The sequence below is a fragment of the Cupressus sempervirens genome, chromosome 3, assembly GCF_028749045.1.
Source record: "Cupressus sempervirens isolate cs-2001-9-10 chromosome 3, ASM2874904v1, whole genome shotgun sequence".
Lineage (NCBI taxonomy): Eukaryota > Viridiplantae > Streptophyta > Pinopsida > Cupressales > Cupressaceae > Cupressus > Cupressus sempervirens.
In genome coordinates, this window is record NC_143120.1 from 734,042,087 (window position 1) to 734,061,806 (window position 19,720).

A 19,720-nucleotide genomic window follows, 5' to 3' on the forward strand; every position below is an offset into this window, starting at 1 on the left:
AACATACGCAACTCTGGCTTGACCTTTGGTTCTCCTATCTATCCTTCCTTGGTGCTAAGGACACTCAAATGCCCTATGCTCTTATTCTCCATAGTAAAAATAGGTTCCACGAAAACCTCCTCTACCATATCCTTGCCCTCTTCCTCTTCCGCTCTAATCTCTGTTATTTTGATCATGGAAACGATTGGAATGGCTTCCCCTTTGGTTCTGACTACTACTATTGGCTTCATCCTTCTTCTGATCTTCGTTTCAGCCTCCATAAGACCGTCCACCAGATGTTCCACTACGACCTCTACCACTATTCTTGTTATCAAACTTCTTGTTCAACTTTTCCTCAACTCTTAGGGCAAACCGATATACCTTTTTCATACTGTTCATTCAAACCAGACTCAATTCCTCTTGAATGCTTGGCCTTAACCCGTTCAGATAACGGGCAACTTTCTCTAGGCTAGATTTTGCATGGCTTGTTTTGATAAGAACTTGGTAGAACTCTTTGGTATTTTCTTCAGCAAATCAAACTCATAATCCATAGGAATGAACTGCTACTTCAATTTAGCTATCATCCGATCTCATCTTGTAATTTTATTCTTTCCTCTTCTATTTCGCTCCAATTGAATCTCATGCCTCCATATCTTTGCATGACCCTTCAGTTTGGCCTTCAGAAATTCGACCCTATCAGGATCCTCAATATCTTCATACTCAAAATACTCTTCTAATTCATTAATCCAATCGATCAATTCCTCCGGGCTAAGATTTCTTGAAAATTTGGGAAACTCAAACTTAGTTCATTTTCCAATCTTAGAAATGGTCCTAAAAGGCCTCTCTTCTTCTGGGTTCAGAACTGCCTCTTCTTCTCCTTCATCCTCACTTTCATCTCTTACGGCAAGATTTATTCCTCTGCACATATTTTCTTCCAATGCTTGCATCTGTGTCCGGAGGGCTCTAAAACCGTTAGGTGTAACACTTGCGGCTCATCCACCATGCTCTCTTTGTAGAGGCATTTTCAAGCTTTCGCTGAAACCCTAATGCAAATTGCCTCACAATCGGTGATCTATCTATGCGATTAGCCCCAACCACGGTCCTAGTGTAAATTGCCTCACAATCGGTGATCTATTTACACACTCAAGAACTCTTGCTCTGATACCACTTGATGAAGGGTGCTCCCCTTAAAACACTAAACACATAACAAAAAAAAGAAATAACAACAATTTGCTACAACAAAATATGGGCTTATAATTGCCACAAAAGCAGAATTACAAATTTTTTAAACATAATATGCAAACTCACATGGACTCCTTATAATAATTTGCAAGACAAAACTGTGAACTATCAACTAGAGTTGTCCTAGATAATCTACGGGCCTTCTTTATATAGCCAATTTTACACCACCCATCAAGTTTGTAGACATCAAATCCTAACCCTTGAGGCCGACCAACCCAAAAATTACATATAGTTAGCCCAAAACAACTATAATATTTATTTTAGAAATTTTGGTTGGCCCAACTTTGGAAGACCATAACTTGAGAACCATTGATCCAATTGGCTATTATAACCCCATTCCAAAATCCTCATCTTTTGATCTACTCGTCTAGACTCACGCAAACTCCAATTAGCCTCATTTTGGAGCCCATCCAGAGCATCTAAGTCCTTCAAAACTGATCCTGAAGTTTTTCTACCAAAATTACACACCAAAAATCCACAATGAAATCATGAATACTCATGATATCGCACTAAGCCTCAACTAATAGGTTGATATATCCAAAATGAACATTCACCTCTGAAATTTGTACATTTTGAGCTTATTTGACTGACTTACTAAGTAGCAAGCCTAAATGTAATAACCCTGCTTGGCTATAGCTCTAAAATACATCAATTATTCAGATGTTCGACAATTCGTCAAACACTTGGCAAGTGAACTTTAGACTCAAGCAAATGAACTGGAGATGGATAGATGCACATAACTATACATAATACCAATATGAGAATTGATTCTCCACTCTTTCAATAATTTGATACATTCACAAATTGACTAGAAATCGATATTAGAATATTGACAAACAATTAATGAGAAACTCCCCACTTCATTAAATGTCTTAGCACAATTTCATTTATTGGACATGACACAATAGTGTTGTAGGTAGACATAATAAAATTTGGAAATGGAATATACAATAACTAACCAACTTCTTCATCAAACGCAGCTTGGAATGTAATGCCAAGATGGATGCCGATCTCTTCAAATTCTAATGTTAGCACAACCAAATGAATCGCAGCTTCCCAATTCTACAAATCTGAAACTCATCTAACCAAATGCTGCCTGTAGACTTCAATAATCAGCCAATCCCTTCGGAAATAAAATGCAGGTACAAATTTAATAATTTTTCCCAATGCCAGTGAAATTCTTCAACATAGAATTCTCCTTAGCTACAGTAAAATAGTAGGACAAATGGTGTATACCTCAGCATAATTGCCAAAGCCAACGCAGAACAAAATCTCGGATTTGAATGTACAATACTTCAGCTGTAGATCTAATGGAACAACTTAGAATTTAGACACATACTTCAATAAGGGCACAAAAATCAGAACTCGGAAAAAGCCACAAAGGCAACATAAACAAAGAAATATTCAAGCATGCTTTTCTCAACAAATGAGCTTGTATTTATAACCTCCAAATTCGCTTTTGTTGTCAAAATGTAACTTCACTCAAGAAGCTTCATTACACAACATTAATTAGAAGCTTCCTTTAGATTCTCTCACTTGACTTGGCTTAACTAATTAATAAATGACACTTTCCAATGATAACTCAACTTTCAACTTAAGTGAAATTATAAAGTTAAATTATAAGTTTATAATAAGCCATTTAATAATTAATAATAATTTGGCCACTAAAAATATAATAACACCCAAAATACTCAATCATTTAAATATGTCGTTTGAAATAGAAGTCATGCCTATTATTTCTCCATGTGACCAAATGCACTTTGCAAAAATAAAAAGGGTCCATCTCAATCAACACTCAACTTACGACAAATAGTAAGTACACCAAAATTAAGCCCAAACGAAGACCAACCTGTAGCTTACTGAAATGTGGAGAAGACAAGACCTTCCCAAGCCAAGCCATTGCCTCAAAAGACCCTCTATCCACAATAATTAGCCTACGAGGATCACAATAATAGGCAAATTCCTGAAACTCCAATGCTGGCAAAAATGGGGACATTACACTACACAAAAAACAACTTTGCATTGAGACAACCCTTATTCAAGAAACATAAAAGTAATATTTTTGGGTGATGCAAGATTGTTCTTACACCTAGGATCAATTATACATCGATAAGTTAGAAGAATGGTTAAATATGAATAATATTGATAGGGTTCAACTAGCTAAATATGTGATAAAACTACATTTATATGTAGATGATCTCATTTTAATTGCTAAACTGGCTGATGGTTTGAGGGAAAACTTGAAGGTGCTTGATGCCTTCCGTCATGAGGGGATCCAAGTGAACAATAGCAAAACCAAAGTGATGATCTTCCCTTTGAGAAGAAATAGGACGCAAAACAATTTTCTTATCAATGTCAACCCTTTAGAGATTGTAGATGAGTACATGTATCTTGGGATCAATTTCCACAACAAACTCAGTTGGGAAACATGTAGGGCAATAAGAATTTAGGGAGGCTGGAAAGCACTATATTCTTTACTGAATAGATGCATGAATGTAGACTATGGGAATTGAAAACCAAGAAGATGCTTTTTCGTTTGTTGGTTACCTCAGTGGTCCTTTATCGATGTGAAATTTGGGTAGCAGCCTATCAGATGAGAAATTGAGACAAGTAGAAAGAATCCAAAAACATTTTATCATCAGCAACCTCAAAATTAAAATGGCTGTCCCTTACGAGATCTTATTGGTGGAAACATGAATATTCCCTTTAGAGGCTTCGACAATGGTTCACTTATTAAACTATTTAAAGAAGAATCCAAAAACATTTTATCATCAGCAACCTCAAAATTAAAATGGCTGTCCCTTACGAGATCTTATTGCTGGAAACATGAATATTCCCTTTAGAGGCTTCGACAATAGTTCACTTATTAAACTATTTAAAGAAAACTCAAGACTTATTAAACTATTTAAAGAAAACTCACGGTATAGAAAAGCATTGGTGGCCTAAATTGATCATAGAGGAAAGACTTGACAGAAGAAAGAACACATGGATGAAACATTTGGTCAAAACAAAGTGGGCGCAAAAAATACTATGATATCAAAGAATTCAACCCCACAAGAGACCATGAGGAGAAAGCATACATAGGAGAAAATATCAAATGGGGAGCTAAAATTCACAGGGCATCTTAAGACAAGTTCCCCTCGTTTGAGGAGTGGAACACGTAGATGGATGACAGCTAAGGAAAAGTGAAAAGAGAGAATATGTTTATTTTGCAACATAGGAGTGGTAGAGATTGAGGAACATTTTATCATGGGGTATCTAGCATACAATGACATCTGCTTCAGCTATGAGGATATTCTAGAGCAGGCAATTTAGGTACACTTTTTGAGGAAACATAGTTAGATAGGACAACAAACATAGTGATGAAAATTCATTGTTGAAGAGAAGACAATGAATTGTTAAAGAAGCAGTTTCAAAGGGCCTAAAGTTATAGCATCTTATTCTAGGTTGTGGTTTTTTTCTAGGTGGTCCCATAAGCTTCTTTGGCCTCACAAATGTTATTAAAATCTTTCATTCATTCATTCATAGCCATACTTGAACTAGTATACTTCCACTTGTATGTACATGTTTACAAAGTTCCAGCCATTACAATTTACTTGTTTATTTCACTAAAATTAGTTCACCTCATTGGGTTGGTTCTTTACTTCACTCATTAGTAGTATAACCCGAGTGCGCGCACTCGGGTCAAAACCTCGGTGCACCCGGTGCAGGTGCGTCACGCACCCAAGCACCCCTGCTAGCCGCTTTTCTGTCGCCGCACCGGTCGAGCACCCAGGTGGGACGTGGTGCTCGGGAGCTTCCCGAGTGGGCGGGTGCGCAGGTGCGCCTCGGGTGCTCACGGGGTGCTTCCTGGGTGCGCCGAGAAGAGGCCCAAAAAAGTTTTAAAAAACAATACTTTTTGCAATTTTTTTTGTTTTTGTTTTCTAAGTATGCTAACCCTAATTGGGTGTGGGTCCCATGTGGTCTATTTGAAGGCTTAATAAGACCAATAGATCTCATTTTCATTTCACTTTTCATTTCACCATTTTGGAGCAACAAGGAGCTAAGTGAGAAAGAGTGTTTGGAGGAGCTTGTGAGAGATTAGTGGGTGGTTTTGAAGGGATTGCAAGATCAAGAGGAGCAAGAAAGTTTGATTTGGCAAGTGTCTCCTCAAGTTCAAGCCTTCAAGGTAGGGTTTTTTTTATTTTACTTAGTTTTTTTTATTTTACAAATCAATTTATAATTTTCAAATTTAGTATTTAATATTTAGTATTTAGTTTTAGTAAGTTACTTTCAAGTTTCAAGTTTCATTCTTGAATCTTGTTGATAGTTGAATCTTCTTAGTTCTATGATTTTTTATTTTATTATCTATATTAATTTTTAGTTTTTTTTCATTGTTCTTAAAATAAAACTATGGCAATATGGCATATGCTGAAACGTATTTTACTAAATATGTTTCAGCACTAAATATGTTTCAGCATATGCCATATTGCCATATTTTTATTTTAAGAACGATGAAAAAAACTAAAAATTAATATAGATAATAAAATAAAAAATCATAGAACTAAGAAGATTCAACTATCAACAAGATTCAAGTATGAAACTTGAAACTTGAAAGTAACTTAGTAAAACGTTTCAGCATATGCCATATTGCCATATTTTTATTTAGTATTTACTTTTAGTATTTAGCTTCATTTTTTAATACTTTAAATTTTTAAATAGTAAATGCTAAAATTAAATAGTAAAGTTCTAAGTTTTAAATTATTTTTACTTGGGCTGAAATGTATCATGATCATTTTTATAATTTTATTTTCATTTTGTGAAAATGCAGTTTTATAAATGGCTTCTAGATCCAGCCAAAGTGCAGAAGACATGGAAATTAATGAGCCAAGTGCATCTGATTATGAGCCTGAACCTGAGCCTGAAGGAAGTGATCATGGGGCTGATGCAGGTTGTCAATCTAAGCCTGAGGAAGAGCCTCCTTATGTTGCACTAGGGGTGCCTTCTACTGATTGCCCTTCAGAGATTTTGAGGAAGTATGCTAGGGGTCCTAATGACCCAAAGTCCTCTCTTAAACAGTTTGCTACAAAAATTACACGCCCTACACCTTTAGAGGGTGGCACACACAAATGTAAGTGCAATATATGTGGAGCAGAATGGTTTGGCAGCATTACAAGAGTTAATTCACACCTCCTTTTTTGGAGTGGCTATGGTGTGAACCCATGCATGTTCTTGTCAAATCCTGAGAATGTCAAATATAGAATTGAAGTGAATAAACTATGGGGCATTCCTGATGATAGTGTTGTTCTAGTGCCTAGATCTTTGTCTACTAGGCAAAAGGTACAACATATATAGCAGTTATAGGGGCAGCAAGATACATCTACTCGTATCTTGCATCAAAGAGCAGAGACTATGTCACCTACACCATCATTCTCCTCACCTACACATAGTTTAGCAGGGGACAACAGTAGGGGGAAACGGAAAGCAACTACAAGTCGTACTGATAGTAACCCCATTGCTCATTTATTTAACACGCATGCAAGGGACCGGTTAGATGATGTTGTTGGTGATTTCTTCTTTGCCAATGGCATTTCTACACATGTGGCTCGATCTCCCTATTTTGTGAGGATGATGACCATGGCAGTGAATGAGGGAGAGCCATCATATGTGCCACCAGGTGACCACAAGTTGAGGACTACAGTGTTGGATAGAGCCTATGAGAAGGTTGGGATCTTGATCGAGCAAATGAAAGCATGTTGGATGGAGTTAGGTTGCAGCATTATCATGGATGGGTGGACGGACATTAGTCATCGTCCACTCATCAACATTATGTTGACATGCACGGAGGGCCCATATTTTTTGAAGGCAGTTGATTGTTCAAGGCATCGTAAAGATGCTGATTTTCAGTTCCATGTGCTTAGGGAAGCCATTGAGGAGGTTGGACCACAAAATGTGGTCCAAGTTGTGACAGATGCAGCACATGTGTGCAAAGCTGCAAGGAGGCTTGTTGAGGCAGCTTATAGGCATATTTGGTGGACTCCATGTTGTGTGCATGCCATGAACAATGCACTCAAAGACATGGGGAAAATAGAGCGGATTAGAAAGGTGGTTAATGATGGAAGAGAGGTGCAGATGTTTATCTGCAATCACCATACATCACATGCACTTTTCGAGAGCTTCGCAAAGAAGCAATTCCTGAAACCAGTTGAGACCAGGTATGCATCTTATTATATTCTCTTGGAGAGAATGATTGAGTTGCAAGAGCCATTGCAACTCATGGTTATGACACAAGAATGGAATCGATGGCTTGAGTCTAGAACAAAGCAGGGAAAGAGGGTAAAGGAGACAGTGAAGAGTGATCAGTTTTGGAGTGATGCAAAATACATAATCTCCATCATTACTCCAGTGTTTCAGGTGATCAGATATGGAGATGCAGATTCACCTAGCCTTGGAGAGGTTTATGAGTGCATTGATTCCATGCTTGGGCAGATGAGGGCTATTGTGCGTGAGAGAGAACCCACTCTAGCATTCTATACGGAGCACATTGAGCCTATCATTCACCGTAGGTGGGAGAAGTTGAACACTCCTTTGCACATGGCTGCCTATGCATTGAACCCGAAGTGGTACATACCTAGGCCTAGTAGAGTCACACCACTTTGGGATGATGAGGTGAAGAATAAGTTCTTTCGATGCATTGCCAAAAATGTATGATACTAAGAGTGCTAGTGAGATTCGCACCGAGTGGTCCAAATTTGCTAGTCTTTCAGGTAATCCTTAAATCTTGATTCAGTGCTCTAAACTCTTTATAATTATAAGTTCTTTTAATAAATAATTGTTACTTTACTTATAAATTATAATTTTATTTAAGTTATTTATAATTTTAATATTATGTGGTAAACTTTAAAACTTGTAACTTGTAGGATACTTGGATATTGCAAAGGTGGATCTCAAAACCATGGCACAAAAGAATCCCATTTTGTGGTGGAAATGTCATGGGTCACAAAAGTTAAAGATCACCTCACTAGCCATTCGACTACTTTCTCAGGTTTGTAATACTAATAACTAATTCCAGCCCTTTACAATCTTAACTTGAAAAGTTTTACCTTGCTGATTTTAATTTATGATTCATTGATTCAATAATTATTAATCATCGATTTACCATTTATCATTTGTTACAAATTGTATGAACATTTGTTTGTAACTTGTAAGTTGTAACTTTCAACTTTGTTATCTTAGGTGTCTAGCTCTTCAGCTGCAGAGAGGAATTGGTCCACCTATAGCTTCATTCACTCTGTTAAGAGGAACAGACTTACCTCTAAGAGAGCGGAGAAGTTGGTTGTTGTACATGGTCACTTGCGGCTCAAAGATCGCAAGACATGCGAGTACAAGGAGAGCCCTGTAGCACAATGGGATGTGGAGCCAGAGGATCGAGCTCAGATTAATGAGGATGCCAATGTAGAAGCCAATGTAGGGCTAGTTGGTGTTCCTTTAGAGGATCAGGATCTTACCCAAGAGGAGTCTAGTAGTTCCAATGATGACTTCGGCATAGGGGATGATTAGAGAGCACTTGAGAATCATCCATTCTCATTATTGGCATTTTGTCATTTTGTTGATTATACTCACTTTGATATGGCTATGATACATTATTATTATTTCACTGTTTCATGCTATTCGGCTCATTGTCATCATGAGCATCTTTATGATATATGATATTCATAAAATCATATTTGAACAATGAATTTTGAATCTTGCATCTTGAACTAAGTTAATTTGTCAAATGATCATTAGTAATAGTAATGGTTATGAAATTTCAAGTTTCAAGTTTGAACTTATGGTTTGTGAATCACATTTTGAATTTTCTCTATTCATTGTAGTCAACTATATTTGGCATGTTAATGTTATATTGTTATATAATATATTGAAGAATCATTTCATAATTAGCATTTTCAATCATATATATTAATAATATTATATATATACTATGCAACCCCCTCCCCCCACTCCCTCTCCTCCCCCCTCGAACCCCCCCTCCGCTCCCCTGCTGCCACACCCCCGACGTCCCCAAATTAAGGCTATTTTTTTCCCGCACCCGACACTTGTCCCGACGTCCGCCCGCACCACCACACACCCGCACCGAGGTAACACTGCTCATTAGGCTATTGAATTATCAAGTGGGACTTTGTAGAAATAATTTCAAGTACATATCCATGCTTGAACTAGTTTATTGCCACTTGTATGTACATGTTTACAAGGTTCCATCCATTACAATTTACTTGTTTAGATCACTAAATTTAATTGATCTCATTCTGTTCGTTCTCAACCTTTTTCAAATTCATTTTTTTCATCATATATGAAAAAGTCCTAAGAACTATTATATCAATCTTTTTATGTAATGAAATTCAGAATATATCAGATACTTTGATTGTTTTTTTATCTTTGCTTGACAGTTAATACCAAAAAATAAATTAATAATTTCCAAGGATAGTAAATTAAACACTTTAGTCTCATGAATTCATTATTTTATAGCTTGCAAGTATTAAAAAATAGACTTACCATTCTGCATTTGATAGAATTGGCAAACCATGAGGAAAAGCGAGATTCAAAGTTTCTCCAATAACTGACATGAAAAGAATAGCAACCATGGATAATTAGATAGAAAATATAATTACCATATTCCATGAAATTAAGTTTCTTTTGCCTACAATGAATGATAGCATCATTGTTTCTAAATTCTACCTTTAACAGCTTCATGTCTTTAGAACTATATGTATAAATTTACAAACATAAGTTTAGAAGTATGCTTGAGTTAAAAATAATTGTGGAAGCCACAAAAAGTGAATAGGAAATCATATACTAAAAAATCAGGCTTTCAAAAGGACATCAGAAAAGATTAGAAGTGGTACTCGATCAAAAAGAAATGCTCTTATAAGTACATTGCTTGTGGGTAATGGTCTTTGGTAATCAATAAGTTACCCGGATTATAAGAAGGTAGTTCGGCAACCGTAATTGTAATGAGAACAATCCAACAGAAAGCTAAAAAACAAGAATTATTGACACTTCTTTCCCTCAATATTTCCACTTCATTTAACCTTCTAAATATAAAACCGGTTCCTATTGTTTTAAAGAAAAACTGTCATTTATGGCACTTGGACTCCAGAAATCAGCATGAGTGATGTCACTTAGGTTCCAGAAAACTGTATAAGAGGAATGACACTTGGATTCCAAAAGGAAAATTGCGTGAGGTATCCGTTTCAGTTTGTGTAAAGCTTATTTGATGTTGCAGAAGGTATTTAATGCCATTTTGATCCTTCACTAATAAACAAATTCCAAGACATCTGCTACACCTTTTCTGCATAAACATTTTAAACATATAATAAGAAGATTTTATTAGGAAACACATAGTACTTAGACTAAACATTGGGATGCACTCTTAGATCTATTGAAATCGATATAAGAGTTTTTTTAAGCATAAAAGATGTACAACAGCAAAGAAAAATGTCCATTACAAGGGTTGAACATACAAGTATATGTAGATGCAAGAAGTGTTATCCCAGAATTGATTGGGCATCAAATGGGCATTGTCTTTAAAATAACATTGGTACCATAGTAAAATTTGACAGATACACAGATATTTCAATAACTGATAACCCATGCTTGGATAGAGTTAATTAAGGCAGGATTAAGCTCTGTAATGGATTATTTGAATCCATCCCTAACTGTGTTCCATAATGAATAGGTTATGGATGGGTCTTTAAGCTGCATGTTATCATCAAAGTTACCAGATACTTCCCTCACCCAAATACATGTACCCATGTATTGGATACATGATATGTATAGAACGCTCTTAGATACAACAAAACTATCTAAACATATTGTAAAGTTTCTGCAAATTCTGCTATAAATCAGATTGAGATAATACCTTCTTAGAAGCTTGCTGAAGATGATCTTCTATAACCAGACTTGAATGAAGTGATAACAATAATATAAATATTATTCTGGAAATGTTTTATCTCTGCAAGTGTTCGTCTAGGGTAGTATTATTAGAGGAGCAGACTAAATGTTTATTGTGTGTCCTTTATCTACAACCATATCCTATATATATACGGGGTAACCAAAGGGCATGTCCCTTGAAGGGACATGACCCTATCTAGGTCAGCCCTTAATAGATTTCCCATAATCAGCACCAAAGGAGAATAGGTTTTGTAATCACATTAACCAAGATTAGTTAAGTTCACACTCAACAACTATTATCTCAAATGAGACGCCGATCATGCCTATGAAGCGACAATTATATATAAGCCTTCATTAGTAAGGCATATCATGCAAGATAAGATCAGTGCAATCTGCACAATCAGATCAGTATGGTAATCAAAGTTACAGATTTAACACATATTGTACATACTTGCCAAGTACTCATACTCTGTCAGTACTGGCAAATTTTCTCACAAAATGAATAACTCAAAATGGAAATTGCAACTCACCAAGATTACTGAAAGAACTCAGCAAAATGCATCTAGACGATTGAAACACTGAAAAAACTTGGTCTGTACATGCCTTTGCATGCAAATTTACCCACATGCAACTGTCAAATGCATGCCATTTTTACAGACTTTCCATGATTCCCTTGAGACTGTAAATCACAACTTTTTAGTGTAAATCATGGCTGCTTTTGCAGATTCCTCTGGATACTTTCTGCAGATTCTTGTAATTGTAAACAGCTCGATTTGTTCGGGATGAGTTGCAATTCTTTCAAGACATTCAATTGCTAAACATATTTCAAAGTATTCACCAGTGCTTTATAGAGCCACGATAGAATTAAAGGTCATAGATTGATTATGCATTATTTTTCATGATTGTTTTACATATTTGCAATTAACAACTCATGGTGGCTACCCCAAATATATTGCAGATCAGAATGTTAAATTTTAGACAAATTGGGAATCATAGGATAAACATAGAAATACAAGAATTAATGTGGTTTAGAGATTTGGCTGCATCCACCAGAGAGCAGAGCGTCAAACTTTATTACTCATTGTAGCTTAATTACATAAAGTTTTCCTCTCATATATGGACAATAGTCTTCATGAGAAGATGAAGGGAAAAAAAAATGAAAGACATAATGAGCAGTCAGAGAAGATGAAATTAACGGTCGAACGTTGCATCCAACAATCTTCCACTTGAAGTCCAATTCATGATGCAAATTCACATTTGAACAACCTCCCACTTGAAGTATGCTTTCCATGGTTTTTGTCTCAAAAACACTGACCAAATCCTATAGTAATAAATAGTGAAGGAACACAAATGGACCACTTAGAGGGGGTGAGGTTCCGTGGTTTTAATAATTTTACTTTCTAAACTCTATTCCACTCATACTAGAATGCAGGAATATCAATCACAAAGAAATGCTAGCTAATTAGGTACACATCAAGCATCCATATAACACCATGTGTATGAGGAAAACCTGTGCTGGGGAGAAACCTCGGTGAGAATAAGTGCTAGGGTCTACTGATTTAATCCAGCCTCACAATGAAAAACAATCTGACTACAATCTTTATGGGCACCTATCCCAACCCTTAACTCAAAGAGCTCCAATTCTTGTTTTTATGGACACCTATCCAAAGGAGCACCAACCCTTGATCAGAGTGCCCACTATAATTAACAAAATACAAATAAATAAGTTTAAGACAATATTGATACCTTGTTATGAATGGAATTCTGTAACCCTCTGCCCTTGTTTGAACTTCAACACTCTGCACTTGGCTACTACAAAGTCTTCTCTTATCACTGCAATTACAGCTGCAATAACTTCTATGCTTTCTTCCCCTTGCTGGTACAGGAACTCTTCTTTTTAAATTTGCATTATCTTCTTCTCACTCAACTACTGCTAATGCTTTGTTACTCTCTTTTATATGATGCTATGGGAGACCTTTTGTGTGTATTATTTTCTTCCCACTAACAACAAAAACAAAGTATCTCCCTTCGACTTATTGCTGCCCTGCTTTCATTCTCAAATGACTTCAGTCTTCTTCTATTTTCTTTGCCCTTGTTGTATATGCATTCAGTCATCCTTCTTTTCTCTATGATCAGACACAGATATATGCATACATCCCTACTATTTTTCACACCCTTGAATAAAAATGCTCATTCGGTCACGTAAATAGAAAATATGGTTGTGAGTTATCTTTTACACCCCTGTTTGACTTCAAAATACACACAAGCTAGTGTTGTACTATCAATGTTCGTGTAGTCTTTTCTTTTTACAGTACAGCCTCCGCCTCATCAACTTTTCATATACACAAAACTTTCTGTAAATTACCTTCAAAAGCAATTTGCTTTTCAGACCATTTTGCAAACACATCTTTGTCCAAGGTCAAAACACTTGAACTCCCAGATTAGAAGGATATTTTCAGTCATTCGTGATTTTTGTTCACTAATCGAACTAGAAATTTTATTTGAAATCACAAACAATAGAAGACCATAGACTTGCAGAACAATCAGATTTTGACTGGTAACCAGTCATACTTACCCGACATCAATTTCTAATGTGCCCATTTTTCGCTAGCATCGGATTTGAGAGATTAGCCTATTATTGTGATCCTTGTAGGCTAATTAATGCGGATATATGATCTTTTAAGGCAATGGCTTGGCTTGGGAGGGTCTTCTCTTCTCCATAATTCAGTAAGTTAGAGGTTGGTCTTCGTTTGGCTCGGATTGCACCAAGGGAGACTTCGTTTGGCTCCAAGGGAGACTTCGTTCCCAAAGATCAACTAACTATCTGAAGACCAACTTGGCTCCACAATAGACTATGTGACTGAATCACAATCTGATGTCAAGATAAGAGATAAACAACAGTTAAGGAAGGGAATTAATTAAAAAAAAAATCACAGCCACAGGGAGCTGCATTTCAGACTGTCATAACAGTCATTGATCATCTAAAATTCCAGCTATACAGTTCGCAGATTTCCCAGGAAATTAGATGCTACAGTTTGAAAAGGATTTGGAAATCATTTCGGTAACTTGGAGTTCGATATTCCCAGGATGTAACCCAGGCCTGTATGGCATTTCGAAGGCATTTCTAAGGCATTTTGAAGGCATTTCTAGGTTCTTGGTTTTTTTTTAAAGCTATTTACATTTGCATTGTAATAGATAGTGAAAGGATGAAGTGATAGTTTAATACTTGATGCTGAACCTTGTGATTGAATGCAAAATGGTATGATTTCAGTTCGTATCTTTATGCTGAAACAATTAGCCAATGTAATGATTCAAGTGATTGAAAGGAAGGAAGGATTTAAGTAATACATTTTTCAGTATTTGGCATTAGTGCAATCTCTTTGAATTGTTTCCAGCTATCTTTACTTGGCTAGACAAGCGTTTGTTAAATTGCCTTGGTTCAGCTTAGTACAATTTTGCATTTATTTTATCAGCTAATTGTGTTGATTTGTTGCACAACGACATCATATGTTCAGCGTTTAACTTTCAACAGTAGTAAGCCAAGTGTTTGACGAAATTCTCAGCTCAGCATTAGAGGTTTTTAGTGGCCTATTGGTTGGGGTCATTATAGTGGTATCAAAGCGGTTTTCTTGCCATCCTGTTGGGTAAAAGCCGTCTTGTATGAGTGATCAGCACTTTACTTTATCCAAAATGGATAGGTATAGTATAGAATCTCAGAGGACACGATCTTGGACAGTTGATAGACAAAGTAGGAAGATCCAGAGTCGGAACAATAGAAAGGATGGTTATTTAGACATTCGAGATGAACTTAGGAAAATAAGCCATGACATGTCTGAACAGTTGGTTAAGCACCACCGTATGATGAATGACATGCTGTCTGACCCAGCTAAGGTGGATAAGTTGACTGGATTTCTATTTGGCAGATCTTCTCACAGGGCAGATGACACAATTACCAGGAACTTGCATGAGTTCGAGAAACTAGCTTACAACCAGGCAAAGGTCTTAGATTCTACTCCGCCACAGGAGGTAGCGGTAAAGAATATTACGCAAATTGATAGTAACGGTCAACTTGATACTCAAGTTGAGACAGTTGTATATAGGTCGCTAGAGGGTGATGTCACAGGTACTCGGGATGGTTTAGTTACGACAGGTAGTGACTACAACGTAGAGGGTTCAGATGATGATTTTGAGGATGTTGTGCACGATGGTGAGATACCTGGTAGAGATGAGCAGACATTGATTATTCATGACTTTGTTGAGAGCGAGTACCAAGCACATTTAGATGCTTCGTCACATGAGGTTGAGGCTGTTAGTACTTTGCATGATTTGTCCAGCCAGCCGAAGGTGAGCGAAGACAGTATTGTGACTTCATTATCTCATCATGACAGGATGCGGGATATGATAGAGGATCACATTCGGATGTTTCAATTACAGGGCAAACATAAGGGAGTTCAGGCAGAGTCTTCTTGTGTTGACTTACAGGCGATTATAGAAGGAATGGAACGATGAAGTTGAGTTATTTACATCTTCTATTAGATCGTGACCATCTTCTTAGCCTTGCTAGTGACTATTCAGATGCCTTGAGGAGGAAGGAGAAGGAAGTTGACAGCTTTCTCGCGAGCTTGAGGACACTCGAGCTTCCTTGGTGAATACTCCATTGGCATTATAGGACTTGGAAAGACATTGGAATGAGCATGGCGTGGAATTGAGTTTAGTACCATCTTGCACACCTGATACTCAGCTTCTTGCAGTAGGCAGATCATATGTGGTTGTTGATAATGTTGCGAGTTCATCTTGCATTCACATCCAGGATACAGGGACAGTGTCAGACAGGTATGTGGAGTTAGTTGGTATTAGTCATATTACTCAGGTGAGGAGTTTGCTTGAGTGACCAGCTGATTCTAGTTTACGGATATGGACTCGAGATTGTTATATTGGCGTTTGGGATTCAGTGACTGGAGATCTTTATCACTTTTTGGTAGTAGTCATGTTTGGGTGCTATCATGAATTTGATTAGCAGATTGCACGATGTTGTCCTTTCTTGTGCCAGCAGCTTGTCCAATGTTGGTATTAGTTTTTATACATCAGTGTTGGGCTTTGTTCATATATTTAGTCGACCATTCTTGCTAGAATATGTTGATGATCTTTCATATTTGGCAGTGTTTACAGATGAGTCCCAGGATCACATTGGCATTGATGACATCCAGGAGGATGCAGTGGGCAGTTTTGAGGACTTAGTTTCCTTCGTAGTTTCTTTTGGTACAAAGGAATTGGGCAGTGGTGCTACAATTATTGATACTCCATATGTTGATATGAGTTTTGGAGTTGATTCGCAGGATGTGAATGGTAATACTCTTGTAATGTCCCCAGTTCCTCCGGTTAGAAACTAAGGACATTATTCTTAAAACTTTGATAGTATTCATTATTTTCAGAGTTTTCCTATCCTTTTTTTTTGATATCTTCTGATGCCTTTCCCTTTTGAATTTATTCTTCTTATATATCAAGTCCAAATTATGCTCAAAAGACATGATCGATCAGGAGTAATTATTAATATTAGTTTAATAATTGTTTAACTATAATTATATTTATAATTTAAATTATACTTTATAATTATTAATAGCTATAATCATATTTTATTTGTTTATTATATCATTTAGTTCTTTTTATAATTATAATGAGTTTATTATTGTTGTCATAGGATCTTATTAATTATTACTTGTTTATCTCAGTATATTATATTATTTAATTATTATTACTATAATAATTCAATCACTATAGTTACAATTATAATTATTACTATTTAATAATATATTATTATTTTATTTATTTAATCTTATATTATTTTATTTAATCTTTCCAAGATATTTTAATTATTTAAATCTTTTTTATATTGATTATGTTACTAATATCTTTATTATATTTATAAAATAATAATATATTATTATTTATTCTATTATTAATTTACTTTAATTTTATTATTAAATCTTAAAAATACAGGGACATGACAGTCCACCCTTCCTCAGATTGCTTGTCCTCAAGCAATGTGAATTATTCTTATATCCTGCAACAACAATTTTAATTTAAGATCAGAAACATCATTTATTTATAAATATAAACTTATCAAATAATATTAAATGTAAAATTTTATAAATGATTCAAGGGGTAGAACTTATCTTAATATGTTATAATACTTCTATGCTCTACGTTATGCATTGTCTCCTGACAAATGTACCCTGAGAGAGACTTTGTGTTGCCTCAAGCCTCTAATTAATCCTTAAGAGAGACTTTATTTCTTCCTAAAGCCTTTTATGGATATCCCTTTAGGATTATCCCCCTTTATTTAATCCTTAGGAGAGACTTTATCTCATCCTAGGCCTCTATAATATTTCTCTGTAGTGGGGTGCCTTAACAGTTCTCCCATAATCATAGTGTAGTAGGGTGCCCTACTAGCAATTCTCCCTTCACTATCACTATGATAGGGTGCCCTTAGCGGTTCTCCCTCAACTATTCATGCAATAGGGTGCTCTAGCGGTTCTCCCTTAATTATAGAGCAATAGGGTGTCCTGACCACGGTTCTCCCTACTTACCACTGCAATAGGGTGCCCTAGTTATTCTCCCTTAATTGCCCTCTTAGGAAGCTGCTAACAATAGGGTGTCTTTAGCAGTTCTCCTTTAATTGCCACTCTTTCCATTTAGTTTCTCTCTAAAGAAATTGGTAGTTTCTCTCTAAAGAAACCTACCAAAGAATTTAGTCATATTGTATTCTGAGTTTCTAAAGAAACCAGATATTTCATAAGTTCTTGTTTAAAACTCTCAATGAATATTTGACCCAAAGTTTCTCTCTAAAGAAACCAATCATTCAAATATTGCCATAATATCGGATACCTCTATTTAATTTGTCCTGGTCAATTGGTACGTTAAGTGTCTGTGCAATATACTTGTCTACTTGGGCTTGCGTAATATCTGTTGATTACCTTCAAATTGCTTCATTCTTCTTTGTATGCAATTCAACATTAGTCTTAATTTCTCCAGTGGAAAGCCAAGAAAATATGTCTTCTTTTCCTTTTTCTTCAAATATCTCTTGTTATTTTTGACAAATGAGAATATCTCATAATCTTAAAAAGGAGTCATATCCCATATCTCTTCATTGTTACCTTTTTAATTTGCACTTGTTTTTCTTTATAATTCTGCCATCAACTCTTATATATATCTCTATTGATTCTAATCGGCACACATTTTTTATTTAGCTCTCTCTTCCTTTATATCTGCACTTCTCGTTAAACTTAACATTATTTTTGGATGATCTTTTTACTCTTTACTTTTCTTATCATGTACAAACTGTATTACCACCCGTCTTCCTTCCACACATACTTCTGATATATTCTTCTTACATCCTATTATTCCATACCCTTTAAAAAGAGATGTATCTATAAGTCTTTATGTCTTTCAATTCCGAAGTCATATCTTTTGAAATAAAACATGTCTCATGACTCTTCAAATGATATCTCATTCTTTATTATTATTAACAACGTAAACTCACAGTTTATAATCACACTTTTGCTATATATTAATGTTAATCATCACGTTTTTTATATATATCGCTGCATTCATTGTATATTGCTTCCTTTACAAAATTTGACTTTGTAGCATATTTTTATTTGACTATCACTGCTTCATCATAACACTTCTTTCCAGAATTTAATTTCTGCCTTATAACAGGTGGTGTGGCTTGCTGCTTTCAAATAATCTCCATGTATACAAGTGTTGTCCGTCATATTGGTGTGAATGAAAGGAAACAAACATACTTTGTCTTTATTCTATCTCTGTCAATGATGTGGCAGCCTTATTTGTCTTCTTGCTGACTTTGCTATTGAATAAGACAATATATATTTGTCTTTTATGCCACATATAACTTAACAAATTTAATCAGTGCTTTACTATCCATTATAATCTTCCCGATAAATCGTTGCTGTAATATTATCGCCGACTTCTCCTTTTCTTTCTAATCATCGTATTTGTCTATGCACCATATACAAATCAGATAAGGACAAATTTGTTTTATTCTATTTTAACTTTTCTGTTTTTGTCTTATTAACATTACTTTGTCTGTCTTGGCTTCTTTCTGTTTTTTTTTTTTTTTTTATTAAAAAATTTCCTTGTCTATTGCCAACTGAAATTAATCATCGTTTTTCATAGTGACTTAAGTCTTCTGCCATAAATTATCTTCATATACAGGTTATTCTTAATGCTGCTGAGTGATATAGCTGCACTCCTTTTGAATCTGGTAGTTTTGTATAGTTACATCATTATTTGTCATTACATCAGATAGATAGCTGACTGGAAATGTTTCTATCGCTGTGTGAATTTGGTAACTTGAATCTGTTCTTGAACGGACTGTTGCTCACCAACTGGATATGTTTCTATTGCTGAACGAATAGTAATATATAATTTTATGAGAACTTCCTTTTTTCTTAGTTAGCAGATGATGGTGCCCTGATAGTAATCAACCTCGTATTTGTAGCTAGATTGCATGTAAATATTTTAACCATGACATCAATGCCATGATTAT

General features: G+C 35.6%; 2 protein-coding genes across 3 annotated transcripts in view; one reads left to right on the forward strand and one right to left on the reverse strand.

Annotated features, from left to right (window-relative positions):
• TPC1 (two-pore channel 1) overlaps positions 1-19,720 on the reverse strand; it is a 288,494-nt gene that overhangs the window by 52,093 nt on the left and 216,681 nt on the right. For both annotated transcript variants that reach the window (XM_089821751.1, XM_089821750.1), the window contains one exon: positions 9,754-9,817. In XM_089821751.1, coding sequence (XP_089677877.1) covers positions 9,754-9,817 — 64 coding nt within the window. The remainder of the gene's footprint in view (positions 1-9,753; positions 9,818-19,720) is intronic.
• On the forward strand, positions 5,147-8,863 carry LOC149568867 (uncharacterized). The gene is made up of 2 exons (XM_089821752.1): positions 5,147-5,504; positions 5,840-8,863. Exon 2 carries the CDS (start codon positions 6,613-6,615, stop codon positions 7,909-7,911), a length of 1,299 nt encoding a protein of 432 aa, XP_089677878.1. The 5' UTR covers positions 5,147-5,504; positions 5,840-6,612; the 3' UTR covers positions 7,912-8,863.